This window comes from Nuphar pumila, chromosome 11 (assembly GCF_984573655.1).
Source record: "Nuphar pumila chromosome 11, dmNupPumi1.hap1.1, whole genome shotgun sequence".
Classification (NCBI taxonomy): Eukaryota; Viridiplantae; Streptophyta; class Magnoliopsida; order Nymphaeales; family Nymphaeaceae; genus Nuphar; species Nuphar pumila.
Genome location: NC_143259.1, coordinates 24,166,712 through 24,192,663, shown reverse-complemented (window position 1 = coordinate 24,192,663; position 25,952 = coordinate 24,166,712). Strand labels below are relative to the sequence as shown.

The window sequence follows — 25,952 nt, the reverse complement described above, 5'->3', positions numbered from 1 at the left end:
AAAAGAGTGTCTGAAGGTGGAATTTCAAGAATTTCTCCAAGCAATTTCGAATCAAACTCGATTTCAACATCACGAACAAGAGAAGACAAAACTCCAGTTTCATGATTCATTTGTAAATTTGTGTAAAACAAGTGAATAAGAAAAGGATAGTGAAGGGTGTCTGCACAAGCATCAAAAAGATGTGAAATACCAGAAAATAATTCTCTTATTTTGTAACGAGAAAACAAGTGAAATAGAACATTTCGGCCTGGTAAAATAGGTAGTGCAGAAATTGATCCAAAAGTGTCATAGAGAAGAGGATTGCGAAGTAATCTTAGTGAAAAACCATGTCTTGAAGTAGGTGTAGGAGGAGGAGAACCTAAACCTTTTGCAGATGCAGACTTCGTACGAGGCATGGTTACCAAAATGTCGGCTTCCAAATGACGTCCGACAAAGGGAAAAAGCTTTCTGGCGATAAAAAACAAAGGACGATGCGGTGGCTGACAGTGAGGAGAAATCGGCCAAAAGGGGATTCCGGCAGTGCACTGTCACGGCAAGAGAGTTTCGACGTTTCAAGATCACGGCCAGAAGATTCCGGCGTCTCCTTGTTACAGTAAGAAAATCCCGGCGATGATGGAGTCGAACGGCACTCCGAGGGTTTTTCGGAAGAGAGAGAGGCAAGAGAGAAAGAGGGGTTTAAGGGTTTCGTTTTTAAGAAAAATGAAAAGGTACGAAGTGAAACGATGCCTCTTTTGTTTTTAAAAAAAAAACGGGTTTTAAAACAAATCCAAAGGGTGTTGGGTCCCTTCACTTAAATTTTTTTTAAAAAAAAATTTAGTAGACTAAAACTTTATCGGTCGACTAAAAAGTGTGACTTATTCTAAAAATATCAACAGTCGACTAGAAATATATCGGTCGACTAATATGGTGCGATATATTCCAAAATATAAAACATCAGTCGACTAGAATTTTATCGGTCGACTAATATAGTGCGATTTTGAGATTTTGTTCAAAAATCAGCATTTTTATAAATCCAAAAATGAGCAAATACCTAGTTCTCTCCTAATTCTCATAAAATCTTCATTTTTAAGAGGTTTAGTGAAGATATCGGCATGTTGTTCTTTAGTGGAAATAAAATTTAACGAAATATCTCCTTTTAACACATGATCTCTTAAAAAATGATGTCTAACTTCAATATGCTTAGTTCTTGAGTGCTGAATAGGATTTTTCGAAAGATTTATAGCACTAGTGTTATCACAATAAATAGTTGTTGTGGAGTAGTTTAAACCAAAATCTTTTAATGTCTGTTTCATCCAAAGTACTTGTGAACATGCTAAACTAGCCGCTATATACTCAGCTTCAGTTGTTGAGAGTGATACTGAATTTTGCTTTTTACTAAACCAAGAGACTAAGGAATTTCCCAAGAAATGACAAGTTCCACTAGTACTCTTGCGATCAGATTTACTTCCTGCAAAATCTGCATCACTATATGATACTAAATCAAAGGAAGATGATTTTGGGTAAAACAAACCGAAATCTGAAGTATCTTTCAAATAACGAAGAATTTATTTTACTGCAGTTAAATGAGATTCCTTTGGATTAGCTTGAAATCTTGCACACATACAAACACTAAACATAATATCAGGTCGACTAGCAGTTAAGTATAATAGAGATCCGATCATACCTCTGTAGAGCTTAGTATCTACACTTTTACCATTTTCATCTTTATCAAGAGAAGTAGTTGTACTCATAGGATTCCTTCTTGATTTCGATGAGTCCATCCCAAATCTCTTGAGAAGTTCTTTTGTATACTTAGCCTGATTGATGAAGATTCTTTCTTCAGTTTGCTTTATTTGAAGTCCAAGGAAGTAGTTTAATTCGCCCATCAAGCTCATTTCAAACTCTTCCTGCATAGCCTTAGCAAATTCTTTACAAAGAGAATCATTAGTAGAACCAAATATTATGTCATCAACATAAATTTGCACAATAAGAATATCTGAATTAAAATGTTTAATAAATAAAGTTGAGTCTACCCGACCAATGGAAAAACCAGATTGTTCTAGAAAATTTCGTAGTCTTTCATACCACGCTTTTGGTGCTTGTTTGAGTCCATACAAAGCTCTTTTCAATTTGTAGACCTTTTCTGGATATTTCTCATTTTCAAAGCCTGGAGGTTGCTCTACATAAACTTCTTCATTGATGTGTCCATTTAAGAATGCACTCTTAACATCAATTTGATATAACTTGAAGTTCATGTAACTAGCAAAAGCAAGCATCATACGAATTGACTCTAATCGAGCCACTGGTGCATAGGTTTCATCAAAATCTATGCCTTCTTCTTGATTATAGCCTTGTGCCACTAGCCTTGCTTTGTTACGAATGACTTCACCATTTTCATCCAGCTTATTTCGGAAGACCCATCTTGTTCCAATTACTGGATGATCCTTTGGTCTATCAACTAGATCCCAAACATCATTCCTAGTAAATTGGTTAAGTTCTTCAGACATGGCCAAAAGCCAAAATTCATCATCACATGCCTCATTGATATTCTTTGGTTCTAATTTAGATATGAAAGCAACATTTGCAATATATTTTTCTAACTGCCTTCTAGTTTGGACACCACTCTTTATTTCACCAATAACTTGTTCATGTGGATGATTAGGAACTTCTTTCCAAACCGGTTGAAGAGAAATATTTTCTTGAGAAGTACTCTCTATCAAGGGTTCTTCTTGAAGTATTGCTTCTTCTTCTTCACTTAGAGGAATAACCTGCTCACAATTCTCATCAAATGCAACATGTAAAGATTCTTCAATACAAGATGTTCTTTTATTGAAAATACGATATGCTTTACTTCTAGAAGAATATCCAAGAAATATTGATTCATCTGATTTTGAATCAAACTTATCAAGATTATCTTTGGTATTTAACAAGAAACATTTACTACCAAAAATTTTGAAATATGAGATCTTTGGTATACGATCATAATACAATTCAAAACATGTTTTATGTAAAATTGGTCAAATAAGAACACGATTTAAGACATAACATGTTGTATTAATTGCTTCAGCCCAAAAATATTTTGGTAAATTTTTATCTTGAAGCATGGTTCTAGCACATTCTTGCAAAGTTCTATTCTTTCTTTCAACAACTCCATTTTGTGGAGCCGCTCTAGGAAAAGCAAAGTTGTGAGATATACCATGTAAATCACAAAACTTTAGAAAAGATTCATTTTCAAATTCACCACCATGATCACTACGAATTTTAATAATAGATGTAGATTTTTCATTTGTAATTCTTCTACAAAGTTTAGAAAATTCTGAAAAAGCATCATTTTTGCTTTTTAGAAAAATCACCCATGTAAACCGAGAATAATCATCTACTATAACAAAAGCATACTTGCTACCATTCAAACTTTGAATTCTAGATGGTCCAAATAGATCTAAATGTAAAAGTTCAAGAGGACGTTTTGTTGAAACTATATCTTTAGCTTTAAAAGAACTCTTGATTTGTTTACCCCTTTGACAAGCATCACATAAGTGATCCTTTTTATATGGTATTCTAGGTAGGCCTCTTACAAGATCATTCTTGGATAATTTTGAAATAATTTTAAAATTAACATGTCCAAGTCTCTTGTGCCATAACCATTGGATTTCATTTGAAACAATAAGACATTTTTCATTAAAAGAGAGTAATTCATCTAGATATAGTTCATAAACATTGTTTCTTCTTTTACCTTTAAAAATGATCTTTTTAGATTGAAAATCAGAAATTAAGCATAAATCATTTTCAAAAGAAACATGAAAACCTTTATCACATAATTGACTAATATATATTAAATTATGCATTAAACCATCTACTAAAAGAACATTTTCTATCAAGGGAAATTTTGGATTACCAATATTACCAATACCTATCACTTTTCCCTTGTTATTGTCACCAAAGGTGACGGTTCCTCCATCCTTATTTTGGAGGGTGGAAAATAACTCCGGCCTTCCAGTCATATGTTTGGAACAGCCGCTGTCCAATATCCATTTGCTCCTTATGTTGTGTACCTACAACAAAATCAGACAACAGAGCATTTGACCCCTTTCTATTTTCGGGTCCATGAGAGTTAGTCTTAGGAACCCATATCCATTTGGATTTTGGTTTCCTCTGATAATAAGTATTCTTTCTATAAAAGGATTTAGAATAAACATTTCTAGAATAATCATTTCTAGATGTATTTCTATTAGAACTAGAAAGTTTAGTTTTATGAACAAAAGGTTGAGAATAATGTCTTTGATTTTTCACCACATAGTTTGGTCTATTTTGAGTATCAAAGAAGCTATATCCCAATCCGGTTTTATTAACCGAGCATCTTTGAGAACCAAGAAGTTTTTCTAGATTCTCTTGACCATTTGTAAATTTGGTCGCTATAGAAAGAAGATCATTTGACTTTTCTTTAAGACTAGATATTTCCTTTTGTAAGAGATTGGCTCTAACTCCAATTTCTTTTATCTCAAGTGCTTGGCAAGAATTTTCCTTCTTGAGATCTTCTATTTCTTGAAGTAACACTTTATTTTGAGAGTCAAGAGTTAAATTTTCAGTTTTTAACTCTTTATTTTTAGAACTAAGACTCTTAAATTTAGCATATAAATCATTAAATGCTTCAAATAACTCATCATAGTCAAATTGACTTACCGAATCTTCTTGTGCTACAAAACACATGTTGGCGACTTCTTCATTTGATTCTTCATCGGAAGAGGAGTCACTATCATCCCAACATGCTTGAAATGCCTTTTTCTTCTTGAATTGGTCCTTGGGCTTGAATTTGAGAAGAGGACAATCTTTCTTGATATGTCCTGCATTTTTGCAGTTAAAGCACTTTACTTCATTGGGAATGGAAGAATCTGCTTTCTTTGCCTTTCTTTGAAATCTTCCCTTTTTGATGAATCTTCTGAATTGCCTTGTGATGAGGGCAATATCTTCATCTTCATCTTCTTCAAAATTTTCTGAGTCAGAAGTAGCCTTAAAAGCAAGAGATTTCTTTTTAGGCTCTTCTTCTTGTCTGTCTTGAAGTTGGACCTCATATGCCATTAGGTTACCAACTAAGTCTTCAAGAGTGAGAGTATTGAGATCATTTGCTTCTTCAATAGCAGTGTTTTTTCTCTCCCATTCAGGAGTTAAACACCTTAGAATCTTTCTGACTAAATCCACTTGTGAATATTCTTTTCCAAGGGATTTCAAAGTGTTAGTTATATCGGTCATTCTAGTTACCATGTCCGATATAGATTCATTTTGCTTCATTTTGAACAATTCAAATTTATAAACTAAAGAAGCAATTTTAGATTCCTTTACCTTTGACGTACCTTCGTGTGTTACGAGAAGAGTATGCCAGATTTCATTAGCTGTAGAGCATTGAGAGATGCGATTGAACTCTACCTTGTCAACGCCACAATATAAGGCATTCATTGCCTTGGCATTAAGTGAAGAAGTCTTCTTTTCATCATCGGTCCATCGGCTGAAATCAGTTGATGGAGTTTGGTACTTTTCTGAAACAACTCTCCAGATATCGAGATCCATGGATTGCAGGAATATTGTCATTCTTACTTTCCAGTATCCATAGTTTGTTCCGTCGAAGAGAGGAGGACAAACGGAGGAGCTTCCTTCTTTGTGCTGAGATGTTGTAGTTGCCATGCTAGATGATGGTCAAATCAAAGTAATAGCAAACCTGTGCTCTGATACCAAATAAAAGTGCACTAGGATCGAGGCAACGAGCACTAGAGGGGGGGTGAATAGTGCTTTTAAAACTTTCTGCGGAATATTGAAGGATTTTGCAAATCTCAAAGCAAACACACAAAGAACACAAGATTTTATCCTGGTTCGGTCAAACCCGACCTACATCCAGTCCCCAAGCAAAACCCGCTTGAGATTTTCCACTATCAACCTTGTAAACTACAAGATCACACAGACCATAACCGGTCCCACTTTCAGTAACAATCCCACTGAAAGCAAACAACTCCTTTACACCAAGGAGTCCTTCTTTTTACACAAAAGAAATAACAACTTACAATACAACCTATGAGCCTTCCTTTTGAATGCAAATGAAATGCAATTGGCTTTTGAGGTTGTTGAAACACTCTACTCACGAATTCACTATCTCTCAAAGTGATTTGAGTGAAAAACTGAGGTGAAAATATCACGTGAGTGAGAAAATCAATACTTGACTGAATAAGAGTGAAAAGCAAGATTCAAATCGATTGAATTGTTGTTTTTGAGTGTAAAATGCACTCATATTTATAGTTAAAAGATTCCATACGTTGAGAGTATGAAAGGGTGTCAAAACGGTCCATTTCGAACGATCAAAACGTTTGAAAAATGAAAAGACACGCCTTTTTGAAGTTTCAGGAAAACGGCAAAATTAGTCGACTGAAACATCAGTTAGTCGACTAATAGTTAGTTATTAGTAGACTGACAGTTATCGTCGGTCGACTGATCTGTTAATCGAGCCGTTTGAAAATCTGAACTTTTGAAACTTAGTCGACTTGAGAAAAGTTAGTCGACTGATAATATCATCAGTAGACTGAAAAACCTTTTAGTCGACTGCTGCTAAAAACTTCTGAAAAACAAACATTCTGTTCGGTCGACTGATAAAAAGCATTAGTCGACTGCTGCTAAATTTTCAGAAAACACATGTTCTGTTCAGTCGACTGATAAAACCATTAGTCGACTGCTGCTAATTTTCCAGAAAACAAACATTCTGTCCAGTCGACTGATAAAACCTTCGGTCGACTAATTTGACAAGAATGACTTTTTAGAAAATATGGCGCGAAAGAATTAGTCGACTGATAAGTCTATTGGTCGACTAATAAACATGAAAATTTAAGAAAAGAGTTTTCTAAAAAGATTTTCAAAAGAGTTTCTTTTAGAAAAGTTTTTCTAAAGACTTTTAAGGTGAAATGCAACCTAAATATGCACTCTAAGTAAGGCTCTTACAAGAATCTAAGACTTTTAATGAATTAAACATTTGCACACTAGTCTTCAAGGATTCTTCACTGAATTCTTCAATTTCTTCATAGCCTTAGCTGAAATGCAGTTGATTCTACTTGCTCATCATCAAAACCTTGTACTTGAAGTATCATGTATGGCTTCATTGTCGTAACACATATATGATCACTTTAAAGAGCCCCATTGGCATGTCATCATATCGATTGGTTTTTGGGAAAGCATGTCAACTTCCCGTTTAGCTGGAATATAGGGCCTAATGGGCCATCAAAGCGTTCAATTTTAAATTGTCTCAAGATGGTAAGGAATGCAGACCACAGTTGAGTGAACTGGAAGAGCTGCGTAATGAGGCATATGATAGTGCCAAAATCTATAAAGCACGAACCAAAGCTTTCCATGACAAGCACATCAGTAGGAAGCAATTTGTGCCTCGACAAAAAGTTTGGCTATTTAATGTTAGATTGAATCTCTTTCCAGAAAAACTTAGGTCTAGATGGAATGGCCCATTTGTGGTTCACGAAGTTTTTCCCCATGGAGCAGTCATGTTAGTGGACCCCAAAATGGGAGGGCATTTTAAAGTTAATGGGCATAGGCTGAAGCCCTACATTTTGGATCTTGGTGAGGGATATGACATGGAATCCATCGACCTCATAGACTGTAAGGACTAAGTACTATTTGATGTCTAGCTGAAGACGTAAAAGTTAGCGCTTGGTGGGAGGCAACCCATACTAGTATTGTAAATTAGTAGTTTTACTGTTTTCTTGCTTTATTTATTTGGCTTTTGTATCATTAGCATTAATAATAGATCATGCATACACACCATGATGCGTTACAGATATAGGACAGTCTGGAGCTTCACAACACGAGGCATCCTATTAAAGGAGCTCCAATAGTTATATCTGGTCATACCTTTTCCTTCTCTCTCTGCCCTATGCTCTTTTTGTGCATTCATGCATTCACATAGTTTCATTCAAGCATGGGAGAGTGTCACTGAGGATAGTGACATTTAAGCATGAGGAAAGATATGATATACCTTAAAATTTATCTTCATGAATAAATTTTTTGAAAAAGTCATGAAATTGGGCATTTTTAAAGCAAAAGTTTATCAATATATGATGGTTTTTGCATATCTTTGATATTTTGAGACGAATTTTAAGCCCCATGTGAAATTTTTTCCAAAATCAATTTAGATAAAAAGGTTACTTATGTGGCATTTGAAGAAAATATTTATTTATAACTGTGAAAATCTATTATGATCTACTTTAATACGAATGTATTGAATTTTTCAAAAACAAGCACATGTTAGCAAAGAAAGCAAAGAAAAAGGGCATACAAATAGTATTTTGACACTTCTAGTTGTAGTGTATTTAAAAGCAAGGTTCAGGCACAAGTTAAAGTGTTTGCACTAATATGATTGAATTTCTAATCATTGAGCCCAGACATGAGTTGAAGTATTTGTACTCAAGTGAATAGGATAGCTAGAATATCAAAACTCCCTATGCAATTATTACATGAGGTCTTTTGGATTTGAGTAATTAAGCCCGAGTAGTGTTCTACACCTAGTGCCCTAAAGTCATCTGGTTTGAGAGCCATTGACCCAAAGCTTGCTACAAGGATCCATTAGAAAGCCCGATTAGTAGAGACATTGCTAAAGCAAAGAGAAAAACTATGTGTAACTATAAAAATTCAAGATGTAGTTACTCGAGTGACTAAGTCTGAGAGACACTCTATATCTAGTGCCCTAAGGTTGTCTGACCTGGGAGTCACTGGCCTAAAGCTCATTACATGGGTCATGAAATCTGAAAATTGATATAATGCTCAATGAAAGAAAAAGAAAAAGAAAAAGAAAAGAGCTTTAAAAAAAAGAAAAACATTGCTTGAAAATTTCTACAAAACAGTGCAAATTCATTTGTGTAAAGATAAATAGAGGATGGCATGAGTAAACAAATGTTTCTAAAAATAAAACATAGTTAATCAAGAAATCTAAAGAGAAAAAGGAAATTTTTTATTGTGGAGGCATGGATGATTCAATAAATGAAAAAGAATATGAATACTTGAAACATATTTGTTAAAAAGAACTTTTTATTTGCCTGATATTTGAGGGAATTATGAAAATATGCATGACAAAGATGTTTGTGGGTATCATCACTGGAAACCCTCACGATACCTTACTCGTCCACTAGGGTAACCCAAGGGTTTAAAGGGCATGTTGCATATGCTAAATGCAACAGTGATTCCTACGAAAGTGAGTTAGGCATTTTGCTTTAGTTTTTACAATTTTTAGAATGGAGCTTTCATTTTCTTTGTAGTCTGGAGTAGCATTTGCTCGAGGACTAGCAAACAATAAGCATAGGGGAATTTGATAATGCATTCATTCTTGATACATAAAATTATGCATTAAAGCATCTTTTATTGATTCATATTTTATGATTAGATCAAAGTTAAAGAAGCCATGGTTCGAATTTCGTGTGATTCAGAGCTTAAATGAGGAAGTTACGGCCATTTTACGGTTTTGGAGTGAATCCCAAGGCAATTCGGACAATGATCCATTCCAAAACACATTAATTAGATCTTGGATACATTGTTAATGTGTTCAACAAACACATTAAAACCAAATTCAATTCAAACATTTTAGAAAACCCCCTTTTTGAATAGGCACCACCCTATTTTAGAACTTTTTAGATAGGTTGTAAATTGGAAATAAAGAAAATTTAGGGAGTTAGTTTTAGTATTTTTTAACCTAGTTTTTGCTTTAAATAGCAGCTATTGTGGGGCATGAAAATGGTCTTCAGCCCATTTCACGTTAACCCCCTTTTGACTTCTTCACCTCTTCTTTGAAATTTCATGCTCTCTCCTTTTGCTTCTTTTTCCCTCTTTTCTTTCTTCCTTCTCCTTCTTCTTCTTCATTTATTTTCATCAAACAATGAAGGTATGCATGGAAGCCCAATCGAAGGAGGGCTGGACATCTATAACTAGATGAAGATCATTCTTCTCTCAACCAAGTCATTGAACTCATTGGATCTAGCGATTTGGTGAGTTTTCCTTTTCCCTCTCTTCAATTCACGCATGGTAAATGCGTGTTTTCTTTTTTATTTGTTTTTGTTTTTAGTTTAATTTAATCATTCTGTAATTCTAAGCATGTTAATAGTTTAATTAGTTTTGTAGCATTGCTTTTGAATCCATTTTCATTTCAAAAGATATAGATCAATCAATGGAATTGCTTCTTGTGCAATTTGATGGATCGATTAGCTATTGTTCATTAGAGTAGTTGTTTATTTTCAATTGCATTTTAATTTTTGTAATTTTTTTTAACTCTGAAATTAGATCATTTAGGAATTAGATCTTAGTCCATAAATCTCAATTTTTTCATCCTTTGCTCTAATCCAATAGATTAAAGTGTGAAAATCAGAATTCTAGAAATTTGTTTTTGTTGATTTTCTGTAGCTTTTTGTTTTTAGTATAAATGGACTTTTTGGAATCCAAATCATGATTCGTAAATTGGATCTGATTCGTGTTTAAATCTACTTACTCTGTGCAAAAATTCAGCAGAATCAGATTCTATTTCATGGTGCGTTCTGAGTTTTTTCGACAATATATTTTGGCAACTCTGTTTTCTATAATTTTTATTTCCTGTATTTTTTCTGCTTTTTGTTTTTGATATATCTGGAGATTCTAGACTTCAAATCTAAATCTATAAAATGGATTGGATTTTTGAACAAATCTAATTTCTACTGTGAATTTTTTGTTCATTTCTAATCTATTTTACTATTCTGAATCTATTAAATACCGAAAGTTGTTAGAAAATTTGAGAGCAATTTCCAGAGTTTTGAAGTTGTTGTTTATTTGTTAATAATTTGAGTTTTTCAATGAATTTTATAATTTTGTAAATTGAATTCTCTTCTTTTGCATGTTGAGAACATATCTAAATTTTTTGAAAAGGATATGAATTAAATTGATATCTGATTTTGTCAAATTACAGAAACCTGTCCTGATAGGGAATTATATAATAGTCAATGGCAAAATTATAATTTTGCATGTTAATTCAAATTAGTGTAGAATTTTATATTTTTGTATTTTTGTTTAGTGTTTCTGCAGGGGGTGCCATTTCCTGATTCAATAGTGTTGAAGTGAATTGAATTTGAATCTATAGTGAAGAGGCAAAAGACAAAAAAACTCTATTATTATATTTTAGCATTTTCTTTTTCTATTTAATTAGGGCCTTTTTGGCCACATTAAAGATTTATAATTAATTTCATTTTTAGTCATTGGAGTGTAATAAGCACTTTAATATTTCATTGTTGAATATTGTAATTTGTTTTAATTTTTCTTTTTAAGGCAATAAATAATTCAAATTGAGTGGAATACATAGTTTATCAAACCCGTTCCTCGAGTTTGACCTGGTTCTCACTACTTGTGAGAGTTGGATTTTTATTATTTGGTCCCCAACTTTCATAAGTACTTTTCATAAAAATATCATTTTAAAAACACATTGTTTAAGTGTACTCCAAATTTTTATCATCGTTGTCAGGGAACGGCGATTGAAAAACAAGTATTCATTTCATTGCCACATATACAAAATAACAAAATATGATAGGCATCATACCACATGTACATGAACATTAAACTACAATTTCTAACTAAAAGTTTCACAAGAAATCAATAAACTTTACCCTATTTTTAAGCAAATATGATTTTTATTTTTAAAATGGCCATAACATGTATTACATCACTTTATTCATTTTTGCTTCAAGTAATTCATTCACTTTAGGGGTGGAACCGATTCCTTCTTGAGAGAATCAAAATCAACCCCTCTTCATTAATCTAAATTAGATTTTTTGAAAGTTTTTTTTTAACAAAATGATAACTCGAACTCAAGAAAACAATTTTGAAAAAAACAATTTTTGAGAGGGGTTTTCTTTCAAAAACCCTCTTGGTTCAATTTTTGACAAACCCAACACCAATCTCACGCATGGGGGATTTGGTACAGAATTTGTTTTCTTTGAAATTGGAATAAACTCATACCTACGAGTTTCGATTTACGTGTAGAGAATAGAACCTCCTACCTTTTTCGTGAAAACATTCATTCGAACAAAAAAATGGATCTCTCCAAATGAATTAGCCCATTCTCTTTGTGTGATGACTGTGGCTAGATACTCAACCCTCTCCTTCACGTATGTAAGTTAACTCCTTGGTTGTGCAAGGAGGGAAATCACAAGGAAAATGGAAGAGGAAGATGAAGAAAGAAGAAGGAAGAAGGGGAATAGTGAACCTCCCTTCTCTTTTTATCGGTTATAGGGACTAGATAAAGGTTGGGGCTAATCTCAGTCCTTGATCTAACCCCTCCTAACCTTCCTTTCTTCTAACTTCCTAAGTTTCCTTTTCTCTTTTTTTTGTTTTTATTTACCTTGTATTTATTATGATTTTTCTATCAAATGACTTAGGTTAGTACTATATTATGTATTCTATGTAGTATATGTATTATGATATATATTTTTCCTAGGATAGTTGACACCCTCATGGGGGTTTTCAAACTTTCCCAAATGCATAGGGTCAAGCTTGCTTGCTTGGCAAGCAAGTTTGACCTTGTCAAGCTTTAAATTTGTTTTTTTTTGTTATATATATATATATATATATATATATATATATATATATATCTTCTTTATTTCCTTTTCACAATTCCATCTTTCTTTTTTCTTCATCTTTTCTAGCTTTCCCATCCTAGAAAGGTTTAGGATGGGACGCCCCCCTCTTGGGAGGCTTACCGAAGTAAATAGGCAAGTTTTGACTTTTTGTTTAGTGTTTTAATTTTTGGTAACTTTTAAAACTTTGAATTTAAAGTTTTAACTTCACATTTTTTTTAAGTTAACAAAGAGTTGCCACATAGGATGGGACAACCCCCCTATGGACTCCTACCATCTTATTCAATTTAATTTAGTATTTTGGATTCAATTCTTTCAAAACTATAATTTAAGTTTTAAATGGAATGTCTTTAAATGCAAGTCAAATTATTTTCAAATGTATGTGAATTTCTCTAAACCAAAATTCGTCTAGCTTAGTTATAGCTTTTTCTAAAAATGTATTTCGAAAATAATCTCCACTAGGGTCGACAGGACCCATTGGCATTTTGGATATATTCTATATAGTTTTTTTTCTAAGTCCTATTCCAAGACGTAATCTATTGTATATTATTTAATACATATTATCATTATCAATTTATTACACATAAGGTATTTGTAAAAAGTTATGAAAATTCCTAAAAAAATCACAGGCATTACATCCAAGCGCCCTAAAAACTATTTGTCCTCAAAATTTGGTGAAGGATACGTACCGAATAGGCTTGGATATTTGGCTTTCATCTCCACTTTTGGCTCTCATGTACATTCTTCAAGTCCATGGTGTTGCCATCATACCTTCACCAAAGGAATCATCTTATTTCACAATACTTGCTCTCGTCGGTCCAAAATCTCTATCGAGTGCTCCTTGATCATGAGAACCTTCTGCACTTCTACCTCATCATACTGAATAATATGTGTCAGGTCTGACACATATTTTCTCAACATTGATACGCGAAAAACATCATGGATGTTCAAAAACTGTAGCGAGAGTGCTAATCTATAAGTTGTTCCTTCAATCTTCTTGAGTATGAGGAAAAGTTTTACATACCTTGGACTTAGCTTACCCTTCTTGCCAAACTGAAACACGCTCTTGGTTGACAATACTTTGACGAATATATAATCCCTAACTTTAAATGTGACTTCACAATGCTTTGGATCTACATAACTTTTCTGATGGTTCTGAGAGGTGAGAAGTCTCTTCCATATCAACTATACATGATTGGTGTAGTGCTGCAGGACTATTGGTGACTCGATCGCTCGATTACCAACCTCACTCCAACAAACCGAAGACCTACAGGGTCACCTGTATGAAGCCTCATATGGAGCCATACCGATACTTGAGTGGTAACTGTTGTTGTAGGTGAACTTGGATAGCTTTAAGGGTTTACTTCAGTCGCCTTTCTATTCCAATGCACAAGCACACAACATGTCCTCTAGCATCTGGAATGTCCTCTAAAGTATGTCCGTCCATCTGCGGGTGAAAAGTCATGTTAAACTTAAGCTTTGTTCGCAAAGCTTTCTGAAGCTATCCCCAAAACTTGGATGTAAATCTCGGATCTCTATAAAAAATAATCGAGATAGGTACTTCATGTAACCTGACGATCCCATCTATATATAAGTCCGCTAGATTCTCCTATGTCTGATTTGCCCTGGTCAGTAAGAAATATGCCGACTTCGTAAGGTGATCCACTATGACCCATATGGTGTCATACTGGTGTTGTGTCCTAGGCAAACCTACCACAAAGTCCATGGTAATGTCTTTCCACTTTCATTGAGGTATCTCGATCATCTATAGTATTCTATCAGGTCTATGATGTTTTATCTTGACCTGTTGACAAACTAAGCATCTCGAAACATATTCTGTGATGTCTCTCTTTGTAATGGCCCGAACGATTTCAAACCAAAAATACTAGAATTTTTTTATATAAAATGTAATAATGCAACGGTCTCATCAACGAACTTGTTCCAACAATACCAAGTACTAGATGGCCCGTTTGAGCACAAGTGCGAGAGTGTCTTAGCCTCCTAGCACCAGATCTAGTACAAAATCACCCATTAAAGAATCTGATTGAACCATTACATAACAGAAATTAATAACCAAGTTTTTCATCATTGGTATCGCCTTAATCGAATCAAGCTCTAGGGAGTCAGCCAGAGCATGCACTGGCATTTAATAGCTCCATAGAACAAGGTTCAAAGTAAGGCATCCAAATGACAAAATTCTTATGTTATTATTAGGTGAGTAAACACAATGAAAAAGTATTGATTTTTAAAATCAATTTCATAAACTGGTTTCTTGGTTAAATCTATGGACACATTACATTATGAGAACTACTACCCTCACATACCTGAATAGAAATTGACTACGCATAAAGTAATTAAAATTCAGAATTAAACTAATAATCGAATGTCCAATTAAATAGTCCTTTAGCACCTTAGAAAATATTGAAAATTTAAATGAAACAAGAAGCCCTTAGGATCATCAAAAATATCAATGTGCACAACCCCCTCCAGCCTCCTACACTCGCTCTAGCATCACATATCTCCTGAAAATCATGTTATTTTGAAAGAATGAGACTTTGAAAAGTCTCAGTAAAATTCGTACAGCTAATGTAAAATACAATACCTAAAGCTTGCATGATATAAATATCTTAAAATTTGCATCAACTATCAACAAGGGAGATATAAATTTTCTACAAGCTATTCATGAATTCAAAATTCATAAGCAAATATGAAATGACAATCTTAAGCATGCTAACATCAACTCTAGATGAGAACAAGATATATATCAATGAGTATGAATTTATCATATTTCAGGAAACGAGAATAATTTGCAGTAACATAAAGTAAAGTAAAGCAAAGTGCAGTAAAGTAATGTGAGCAAGTATTTTATGTTTCGTCTTCATTACCTGATCTACTTGGGTATGACATAGACCAACCCGAAATAGACTGACAACTCGGGTGTTTATTATGCTATGTATTTTATTATGCCTGAGAAGCCTCCTGAGTTGTAACTCTCAAGGATGGAGCTCATGCACCACGAGAGAAAATGGTTGCTCTGAGAGAATTCTACACGAGGGAGTGACGTTTGCACCATAATGATGATCATGATTACTCACTTCTGTAGAAGTACCTGAGAACTGCCCACCTAGGATAAAGTGACAATCTTGGTCCTCCTAACCTCCTTGGTCGGAGAATCAGTGAAGTAATTCTCTCCGCAAGCAACAAACTAACATATCCAGGGAGTTTCATACCTTCTACCCTCTCTGAGGTAGATCATTGCCAAGTAACCGGTTAAGCATACCTTGACAAAATAAGGCATACCCGAAAAGGCTAATCATAGGGTATCTTTAAATTAGGCCATAGGTAACACATCCAACTACCATTGAGGCTAATACACTTCCATCTCATTGTTTTCTCTTATGAAACCATTAAAATCTTAATTTCATCAAGCACACCAAGTGTCCATTAAACCCTTTGGGATTTCACAATTCTTGCATGTATTTACAAATACCGCATATCAAAGCATAACATGAATTCTAAAAATATATGGCTAATATGAAACAACATTAACATGCTAATATTCATTTTTCACATGCTTTGCATTTACAGTTATGCTCATAATCAATTTATCATAAAAATCACATAATCAAACTGCCTTAATTGAACAATTCCATAAATCTCACTTGCAACACATGTTTATACAATCAATCTTATTATTATCTTGATCACAAATATTGATCTAAGATCAAATATGATTCAAAATCTGAATTTACAAAAAATTTAACGAAAATATCAAAACATAATCGAAGTCATAAACTCGACTTTCCCGATAAGAGCTCCCATAAACCCTTACCGATCAAATCGATATGACTCAAATTAATATCTTGACCTTTCAGTTCTCAAATCATATCAGATCAGCATGACACTGATGAAGGACTTGGATGTGGTTCATGAGTTTACAGATGTCTTCCCAAATGACTTGCCAAGCATACCGCTTATAAGAGAGGTTAATTTTGTTATAGAGTTGGTGCCTGGAATGACCTCAATATCTAGAGCACCTTATCACAAGGCCCCTACAGAATTAGAGAAACTGAAGAAGTAGTTGCAAGAACTGATGGACAAAGGATTTATTCGGCCGAGTGTTTCATAGTAAGGTGCTCCAGTATTGTTCGTCAAGAAGAAGGATGGGTCAATACTCTTGTACATTGACTATCGCATGTTGAACCAGGTGACGATCAAGAACAAGTACTTGCTTCCATGGATCGATGACTTATTCGATCAACTTCGGGATGCAAAGGTTTTCTCTAAGATAGATCTTCAATCAGGTTATCACCAATTGAGGATCAAGGACTCAGACATGCAGAAGACAACTTTTAGGATGCAGTATGGGCATTATGAGTTTTTGGTGATGACCTTTGAGCTAACCAATGCTCTAGCATCATTTATGGACATGATGAATCAGGTATTTTAGCCATATCTGGATTTATTCATAATAGTGTTCATCGATGACATATTGATCTATTTAGAGAGCGATAAAGATCACATAGAACACTTGAAGATCATCCTCGAGACAATTAGACAACATGAGTTGTATCTGATGTTATCAAAGTGCAAATTCTGGGTAGAGCAAGTCATGTTTTTTGGGACATGTGATGTAACGCCCCAAAAGTTTGACTTGAAACAAGAAAATTTGAATGAAATTCCCTTCGAAAGTGAGAGTTTGCAGCAAAGATTTTTAGTGATACCAAAGGTTTTTAATAAAAGCACAAGTTGATTCTTCTGAGCACGTTAGCAAAAAGACCCAACACAAACCCATATCCTAACTAAGCCAAGCAGTGAATAAAAAGATAGAAAATATTTTACCCATAAAAAGGTTTAGTCTGTACAGAACAGTGGGGTCATCCGCCCCTAACAACAAAAGTATAAAAACCTGAAGCGAAGTAGCTAGAACGCCGACAAGAAAGGTAAGGCTTTGATCATGTACCATTGCACCACCGCCTGTAAGGAGAGCCTACCTGTCACCTACACCTATAAAAATGGGGTTAGTCTAGTGAAAACTGATAGGTACGCAAAAAGAACAAGAACAACAACAACTAATCTAAAGCATGCTCATATCTAAGCGGATAGACAACAGGCAAAAAGCAAGTGACTAGCCAAGATTGTAGCAAAGTTAACATAAATATCATCATGAGCATAACCAGGCTAATCATACAATGATACAAATCTACTTGTAAGCAGTTTCAACAAGGCTAATCATGCATACTTTTTGAACTATCTCAAATACAAACCAGTAGCAATGTAGAACATGCAATCAAGCTCAAGAGCAAATAACTGTTGGGACATCACCAACGTGCCAATCTAATAATACTGTGAGCATGTCATGTTTTGTTCTAATTTTTATTTGACCATTGTGGGTACGCACAATGTATGAAACGTAGAAACAATCAAGATCGATTCGGGGGTCCATTATGCTATGTATTTTATTATACCCCGAATGACTGATTGAGTTCGCTCCTAAGGGGACAACTAGTGACCAAGAGAGTAAGTCCCTAAAGGCAAACAGGACCCAAGGATGCATCCAACTTCTGCAGAAGTGTCGGATGACTACCACCTAGGATACTTATGGTAGCCTCCATTTCCCCTACCTCCGATGACTAGAGAAGCCAGACCTTTGCCCGTAATAGCCATTAACGACCTGTTCATTGGAGTTTTTGTACCATCTATCCTCTCCCTTGATGAACCATCCTCAACAAGTACGATGAGAGGTTTTTCTTCATCATCGCCTTGTTCTATATGCCCTGGTCTATTCGACCCACTCGAGCATCTTGCCTATGAAGGTGCATGATTATCATTTAATGAAATGTCTACAATTATGCCTTATCGCATACCATGAGGTTGATCTACCTTGTGCTACTCATCGTAGCATCCCATATCATCACCAAGGGATGTGACTACGCTGATAGCCAAAGGCCACAAGGAGGCACCCAAAATAAGCTCAAACCTGTCAGCATTCTCGAAAGAAACCTGAGAAATTGAAACAATAGCATAATCGCAATTTACATGGAGCAGGCAAGAAATAAAGCAGTAAGAGCACAAACAAGCAGGTCAAGAACAAGGCCAAGGCGCATAAAGCGCGGGGCCACAAAAAGTAAAGTGCTGAAAAGTAAACAACCAAGGCGCATAAAGTATGGGGCGACATAAAGTAAAGTGTTGAAAAGTAAACAACCAAGGCGCATAAAGTGCGGGGCGACATAAAGTAAAGTGCTAAAAAGTAAACAGCCAAGGCGCATAAAGCGCGACGACGACAGAAAGTAAAGTGCTAAAAAGTAAACAAGACAAGGATCGCGAAACCGCGCCCTTGAGTTAAAGACAAAAAGTAAAGCCTAGGCACATAAAGCGCAGTAGCAACAAAAAGTAAAGTGCTGAAAGGTAAACGGGACAAGGATCGCAAAACTGCGTCTTTGAGTTAAAGAATGTACATATATAATTTATATGTATACGTATATAATCATCCTGGTGTTCGATTATCTTTTCTTTAGTTTTAGTCTTGTTCATTCAAAGTCTTTTTACTTAACTTTCCCCTACCTTGGGGGTTTGCAAGTTCTCGGACGCCTGCGGGCGTAAGTGCGAACGGTATTGAGCCAAGAGACACAAGCACGCTCCATCGTGCAACCTGCAAGCGTAAAAAGTTTAGCGTTAAAGCCAAAGTCGAAAAACATGTCTGGCAGCACTTGCAACGGTACCAGACCACACAGACAGGAGGAATGAAGCCCCCAATTGACACAACAGATGGCAAGGGGAGTTCTTTGCCCTGCCAGCAATCAAAAGGGGGCAGGAGGAACGGAGCCTCCTGTCGAACAGCAGGGGGCTCCCCCCCTCTGTCGGCAAACGAAGAATGAACAGGGGGAACAGAGCCCCCTATCGAACAACAAGTGGCAAGGGGCTCCGCCCCCCTGCCGGCAACCAAAAAGGGATAAGGGGAACGGAGTCCCTTTGTCAACATGGTAGATGGCAATGGCCCCTGCCGACAAACAAGGAACGAACAGGGGGATTGGAATCCCCAGTCGAACAACAGGTGGCAGGGGACTCCGCCCCCCTACCGGCAAACAAAAAGGGACAGAGAAACAAAGCCCCCTATCGAACACCACAGATGGTAGGGGGCTCCGCCCCCCTGCCGACAAACAAAGAACAGACAGGGAAAACAGAGCCCCTATCGAACAACAGATGGCAGGGGCATCGCCCCCCTATCAGCAACCCAAAAAGGGACAAGGGAAACGTAGCCCCCGTGTCAACACGGTGAATAGGCAGCCCCCCCCCCCCCTACCGACAAGAAAAAAGTGAACAAAGGGAGCGGAATCCCCCTGTCGACAAAGGGAATCGACAGGGGGCTTCGCCCCTCTTCTAGCCAGGGAAGAGGAAACACAGGGAGCGAAGTTCCTCTGTTGACACTGCGAGTGGTAGGGTGAGCGGAGCCCCCTGCCAACACGACGAAACGAGAAAGGATGGGGGAGGTTTATCTGGAGGCTACTGGCGACGACTCCGGTGTCACCAGTAGACGCAAAGGAACCAAAGGGGGTGGCATCGGAGACGTCGGTCGAGGTCGTCGAAACGGAAGGCAGAGGCGGTGGGTCACTGGCGCTCACACAATAAAGGAAGAAGGTGGTCGGTGGCATCGGTTGTTGGCGCTCTCTCAGAGGGTGAGATGGCTGACGGCTTCGGTCGCCGGTAGCTTCGGTCGCTGACAGCGGTGGTCACGGGGGATGAGAGGCGACAAGAGAAGATGGGAGAAGCAGAGAGGAGAGAGAACAGATGAGGGATTTTGCCCCTCGCCCGAGGCGCCTGTGCCTTTTTAAAAGCACAGGCTTCTCGAATAATCAAGAAGCTGGGTTTGGGCTGGGCTCGGATCCGAGTCTGGCTCGGATCTGACATTGCAGACCGATCGAGGCACGTGTCTGACACATGCCTAGCACGTGTCAGACTAAATTTTTTTTTTAAAGTGGACTTTACATCCTTCTCTCCTTAAAAGAATTTCGTCCGCAAAATTTTATTAAAATTGAAGTTTGGAATACAATTCAGGGTATTTCTCCCTGATATTAGCCTCAGATTCCCAAGTGCATTTGTTAATGTCATGGTGTTGCCATCGAACCTTTACAAAAGGTGTCGTCGTTTATCTCGTCACTTGGTTATGATGATCAACAATCTCTATCGGCTTTTCTTTGAATGTTAAGTCATTGCGAATATCAACGTCGTCAAAACAAATAATGTGGGTTGGATCATGGACGTACTTCCTTAATATGGATACATGAATGACATTGTAAATTTGTGTGTATTGAGGAGGTAACGCCACACAATAGGCTGCCTCACCTACCCATCCCAAAATCTCAAAAGGCCCAACATATCTGGGACTTAACTTTCCCTTCTTTCTGAATCGAAAAACACTCTTCGTCGGAGATACTTTAACAAACACCATATCTCCAACAGCAAAAGAAAGTTTATGATGACGACGGTCGGCATAACTCTTCTGCCGACTCTGCGTCATACGTTGTCGTTCCCGAATCTGATGTACCTGTTGTGTGTAGTGCTAAAGCACGATGGGTGAATCAAGCCTCTGCTCACCCACCTCATCCTAGGATACTGGCACTCGATACGGCCTTTCATACAAGGCTTCGTAAAGAGCCATGCCGATACTAGCATGATAGCTATTGTTGTACGCAAATTTTGCTAAACTGATGTGGGAATCACATTCCCTCTTCCAATCTATCATACAAGCTCGCAGCATGTCTTCTAGGGTCTGTATAGTGAGCTCCGACTGTCCATCAGTCTGAGGATGGAAGGCAGTGCTAAACTTTAGCTTGGTGCCCAACGCTAGCTGAAGTTGGCCCCAAAATTTTGAGGTAAACCTCGGATCACGATCGGAAATGATAGTGGCCGGCACACCGTGCAATCACACGATCTCGCGGATATACAAATCTCCTAGGCTGTCCACCGACTGACCTAGACGAAAAGGCAAAAAATGTGTCGATTTGGTGAGTCGATCGACAATCACCCAAATCACGTCGTGCTTTCTCCTTGTCCTAGGCAATCTGACAACGAAATCCATGGTAATGTCTTCCCACTTCCATAGTGGGATCTCCATCTGCTGCATGACTCCACCTGGTCGTTGGTGCTCGATCTTGACATGCTGGCAAGTCAAACATCTTGAAATGAACCCCGCTACCTCACGCTTCATGCCGCTCCACCAGTAATTCTGTTGCAGATCTTTAAACATCTTTGTACCCCCAGGATGTATGGTATACCTAGACCCGTGTGTTTCGGTCAAGATTTCATTCTTCAGGACAGGATCATCAAGGACCCAAAGACGATCTTTGTATCATATACTGCCATCCTCTCTGAGACAGAAAGGAGTATCATCCTGTGTCACTTTTGCCTTCAACCCTTTGTAGAGTCGATCATCCCTCTGTCCGTCAATAATTCTGGTGGACAAAACCGGTTGGACCATGAGATTTGAAAAACATAATGAGCTTGCTGAGGAAACAAAATGTTTCCATGAGACAAAGACCTTGATCATCTGCCATACAGCAGCCAATGCTCTGACCAAGGCCCCAGAAGATTTGCGGCTGAGGGCATCTGCCACAATGTTCACCTTTTCCGGGTGGTAGGAGAGAGAGAAATCATAGTCTTTAAGAAACTCGAGCCATCGTTGCTGATGCATATTTAGTTCCTTCTGTGAGAAAAGGTACTTGAGACTCTGGTGGTTCGTAAAGGCCTCGAACTGCACTTCGTACAAGTAATGTTGACATATCTTCAACGCGAAGACTGGCGGCGAACTCTAAATCGTGTGCCGGATAATTCCTTTCGTGCGGCTTGAGCTGACGAGAAGCATACACTATCACTCTACCATTTTGCATAAGGACACCACTGAGGCCCGTACCTGAGGCATCATTGTAAATCACGAATCCTTCCTGGCCAGAAGGCAAGGCCAGGATAGAAGCAGTAGTAAGTCGCTCCTTCAAAGACCGAAAACTTACCTCACAACTATCGTCCCAAACGAACTTGGTTTCCTTCTTCAACAACTTGGTCATTGGCTGAGCAATCTTGGAGAAGTCTTGGATAAACCTTCGGTAGTACCCGACTAATCCAAGAAAACTTTGAATGTCGCGAACATTACTCGGTTGCTACCAATTCAACACAGCCTCAACATTTGCAGGATCTACGGATACTCCTTCCTTCGAAATGACGTGTCTCAGAAACATCACCTCTTTGAGCCAAAACTATCACTTTGAAAACTTGGCAAACAACCGCTCCCTTCGCAAGGTCTCTAAGACAATGCTCAAATGTTTCTGATGCTGCTCCCAACTCTTCAACTATACCAGGATGTCGTCAATAAACACGATCATAAAAGTGTCCAAGAAAGGCCTGAACACCCTATTCATAAGGTCCATAAAAGCCGTTGGGGCGTTCGTGAGTCCAAAAGGCATAATAGTGATCTCATAATGCCCGTAACGAGTTCAAAAAGCCATTTTCGAAATGTCACCCTCCTTGATCCGGAGTTGATGATATCCAGATCTAAGATCGGTCTTTGAGAAGACCTTGGATTTCTGCAGTTGATTGAATAGGTCCTCAATACGTGGTAACAAATATCTATTCTTGATCATAACCTGGTTGAGCATCCGATAATCGACGCACAACCTCAAAGACCCATCATTCTTCTTAACAAATAAGACAGGGGCTCCCCAAGGTGACACACTAGGGCGAATAAACCCCTGAACGATAAGCTCCTAGAGTTGCTTCTTGAGTTCCTCGAGTTCTGTGGGCGCCATACAATATGGGGTCTTCGAGATGGGCGCCGTACTGGGCAACAAATCAATACAAAACTCCACCTCTCGGGGTGGGGCAGAGGAAGACCTGGCAACTCTTGGGGGAAAACATCTGGGTAATTGTGCACTACGTCCAACTCGCCAAGGGGAGTCAGAGCCGCAACTGATTGAATAACACTTACTAGAAAGGCAGTACATCCCTTATGTAAGAAACTTTGTGCCTTTAATGCTGAAATCATCTTGGTCTCACACATCGATCGCGAAATCTGAAATTCCACCTTGGGAAAACCTGGAGGAGACAAAACAATCCTGTCATCGTAGCAGAAGACATTGGCATGGTATTTGTGCAACCAATCCATGCCTAGGACAACGTCAAACTCAGACATCTCGAGTAGAATGGCACAAGCAGGTAAGTGTCACTCTGCCACGATTACGTCCAACTCTGGCAAGTAGGTGGTGCAAACCGTGTTCTTCCCAATCAGGTTGTATACGTCTAAGGCACAGTCTAATCGAGATACCGATAATTGTAATTGTGCAACAAAACTTATAGAAATAAATGTATGAGTAGCACCATAATAAAAAAGAACAAAAGTTGCGCGATCCGCAACTATGATCGTACCTTGCACGAGATCCCCCTTTGTCAGCTGCTCGACTATGGCAGCATAGACTTGCCCAGGTGGTTTCTTCACACTGTTAGTTTGCGGTTGTTCCGGTTGCGTCAAATGCGGTGCCTCTTGCTACAGTTGGGGAGGCTGGGATGCACCATTGGCTTGCCTAAAGTTGTCTGACGCCTTCTTGTGACAATCTCGAATATAGTGGCCCATCTTGACATAATATAAGCAACCACCTGTCTCGCGGGGACAGGACTGACCAACATGCGATCCTCCACACCCTCTGCAAGCGCCTTTGGGGGGCTGTCGTGGTGACTCCTGGGGGAACACATCTGGGTTTCACTGCCTCTTAGCTGGAGGACCTGACTACTTCGCTCCCTTGATCTTGACAAGCAGAACTAGTTGCTTTCCTTCCTCGATCTTGACGGGCAAAAGCAATTGCTTAGCCTGAATGCGAGGCTGAACCTTCTTCTGATCGCCACCTGCCGCAGGTGGCCTACTGGCATGGATGATCTTCGTACACTCCCAGTCCTCATTGAGAAAGGTGGTTGTTTCAACAGCCGCAAAGAAAGTTGCAGGCATACTCGTAAGGACCTTAGGTTTGAGCCCTTCTTTTAGGCCCCTAATAAACTTCCTTGCCCGCTCACGTTCATCTTCAAAGAGGTTGGGGCAGTGACGCTCCAACTACTGAAATTTTGCCACGTACTCGCTCAATGATAGGTGGCCTTGGCACAATTTCAAGAAATCAATCTTCTTTTTCTCTCTCATATGAGGGGAAAAATAATTGTCGAGGAACGCCTTCTTGAAGGTCTCCCAAGGCACCACGACCATGCCTAGGAATCACATCTTTCGATTGGTATCCCACCAGACACGTGCCTCGTCCTTCAGTCGAAAAGATCCAAACAAAGTCTTCTTCTCGTTAGGGATTGAGAGGACCTCGAAGACTCTTTCATTCTCGCTGACCCAATACTCTGTTGCGTCTGGGTCCACTCCACTGGAGAAAATCGAAGGGTCCAACTTTCGAAATTTTTTAAAAGTGACCCTCTGCTCAGAGGAAGAAGCTCGATCCCATTGCGTAGCACCCTGACTCCGGATTGCCTCTGCCAATGCATTGAGGGAATCCATAATAAATCCCTTGCACTCGAGCCCATCTTCAGTCAAATCCTCGTTTGGCTGTTGCACCATTCTTAACAGTAAATATAAGGTACAAGTCAGAATGCACCAAAAACTTGATAAGAAAAACAGAGTGATTTATAAATCCTTAAGTCATTACATATACAAAATCCCAACGATGTTGGTGTACAAGGCAAAAAGAGAAGAACTCATCTGCATTGGAGTTTGCAGACTCCCTTACAAAAATTAAAAAAAATTATGCAAGCACTACCTCCTTCTAGGGATGGTCGAATTGTCGAAGGTACTCTCTCTTATTACCAGTGTGCCTAAACCTACGACGAGGGGTGAAAGGGAGTGGCTCATCGCAGGGCATCTCTACTTCATACATCGGCGTTGAAGGCATGTAGTGGAGTGAGCCTGAGCCGCTCGTAGTCGAATCTGAAATATTGATTAGAGAATCAACATATATTGGGGGTGCAAGACCCTCCGGGATCATTGCGGGTAATGACTACTCAAGGACTACCAAGGGTAGATCTAGCATATTCAGGTCTAGGATGGCAGCTTCAGCAGAATCCTGGGCCGCAAAAGCCTTATCGTGCTCCTCTTTAAGGAGACAAGAGTCTAGGGAGTGTCCCAAATCACCACAGAAGACACACTCAACTGGGACGTCGAGAGGTTCATCGCTCTCTGATGCTTCTGGCGTAGCCTGCCGATTCACTTGAACTTGCGTAGGTATATATCCACCCATCCGTGCATAAACTGAAAACCAAGTTGCTGCCAACGGTATCTGAAAGTCTAATAGTAGCGGACTACCCATCTCGTCCGTAAAG

At 38.2% G+C, this 25,952-nt stretch overlaps 1 protein-coding gene across 1 annotated transcript; it reads right to left on the bottom strand.

The window, feature by feature from the left end:
• Nucleotides 1-21,951: 21,951 nt before the first annotated feature.
• Nucleotides 21,952-24,341, bottom strand: LOC149822196 (uncharacterized). The gene is made up of 4 exons (XM_089980228.1): nt 24,162-24,341; nt 22,610-22,756; nt 22,322-22,543; nt 21,952-22,224 (listed from the first exon to the last, which is right to left on the bottom strand). The coding sequence occupies exons 1-4, from the start codon at nt 24,339-24,341 to the stop codon at nt 21,952-21,954; spliced, it is 822 nt and encodes a 273-aa protein (XP_089836354.1).
• Nucleotides 24,342-25,952: the final 1,611 nt, after the last annotated feature.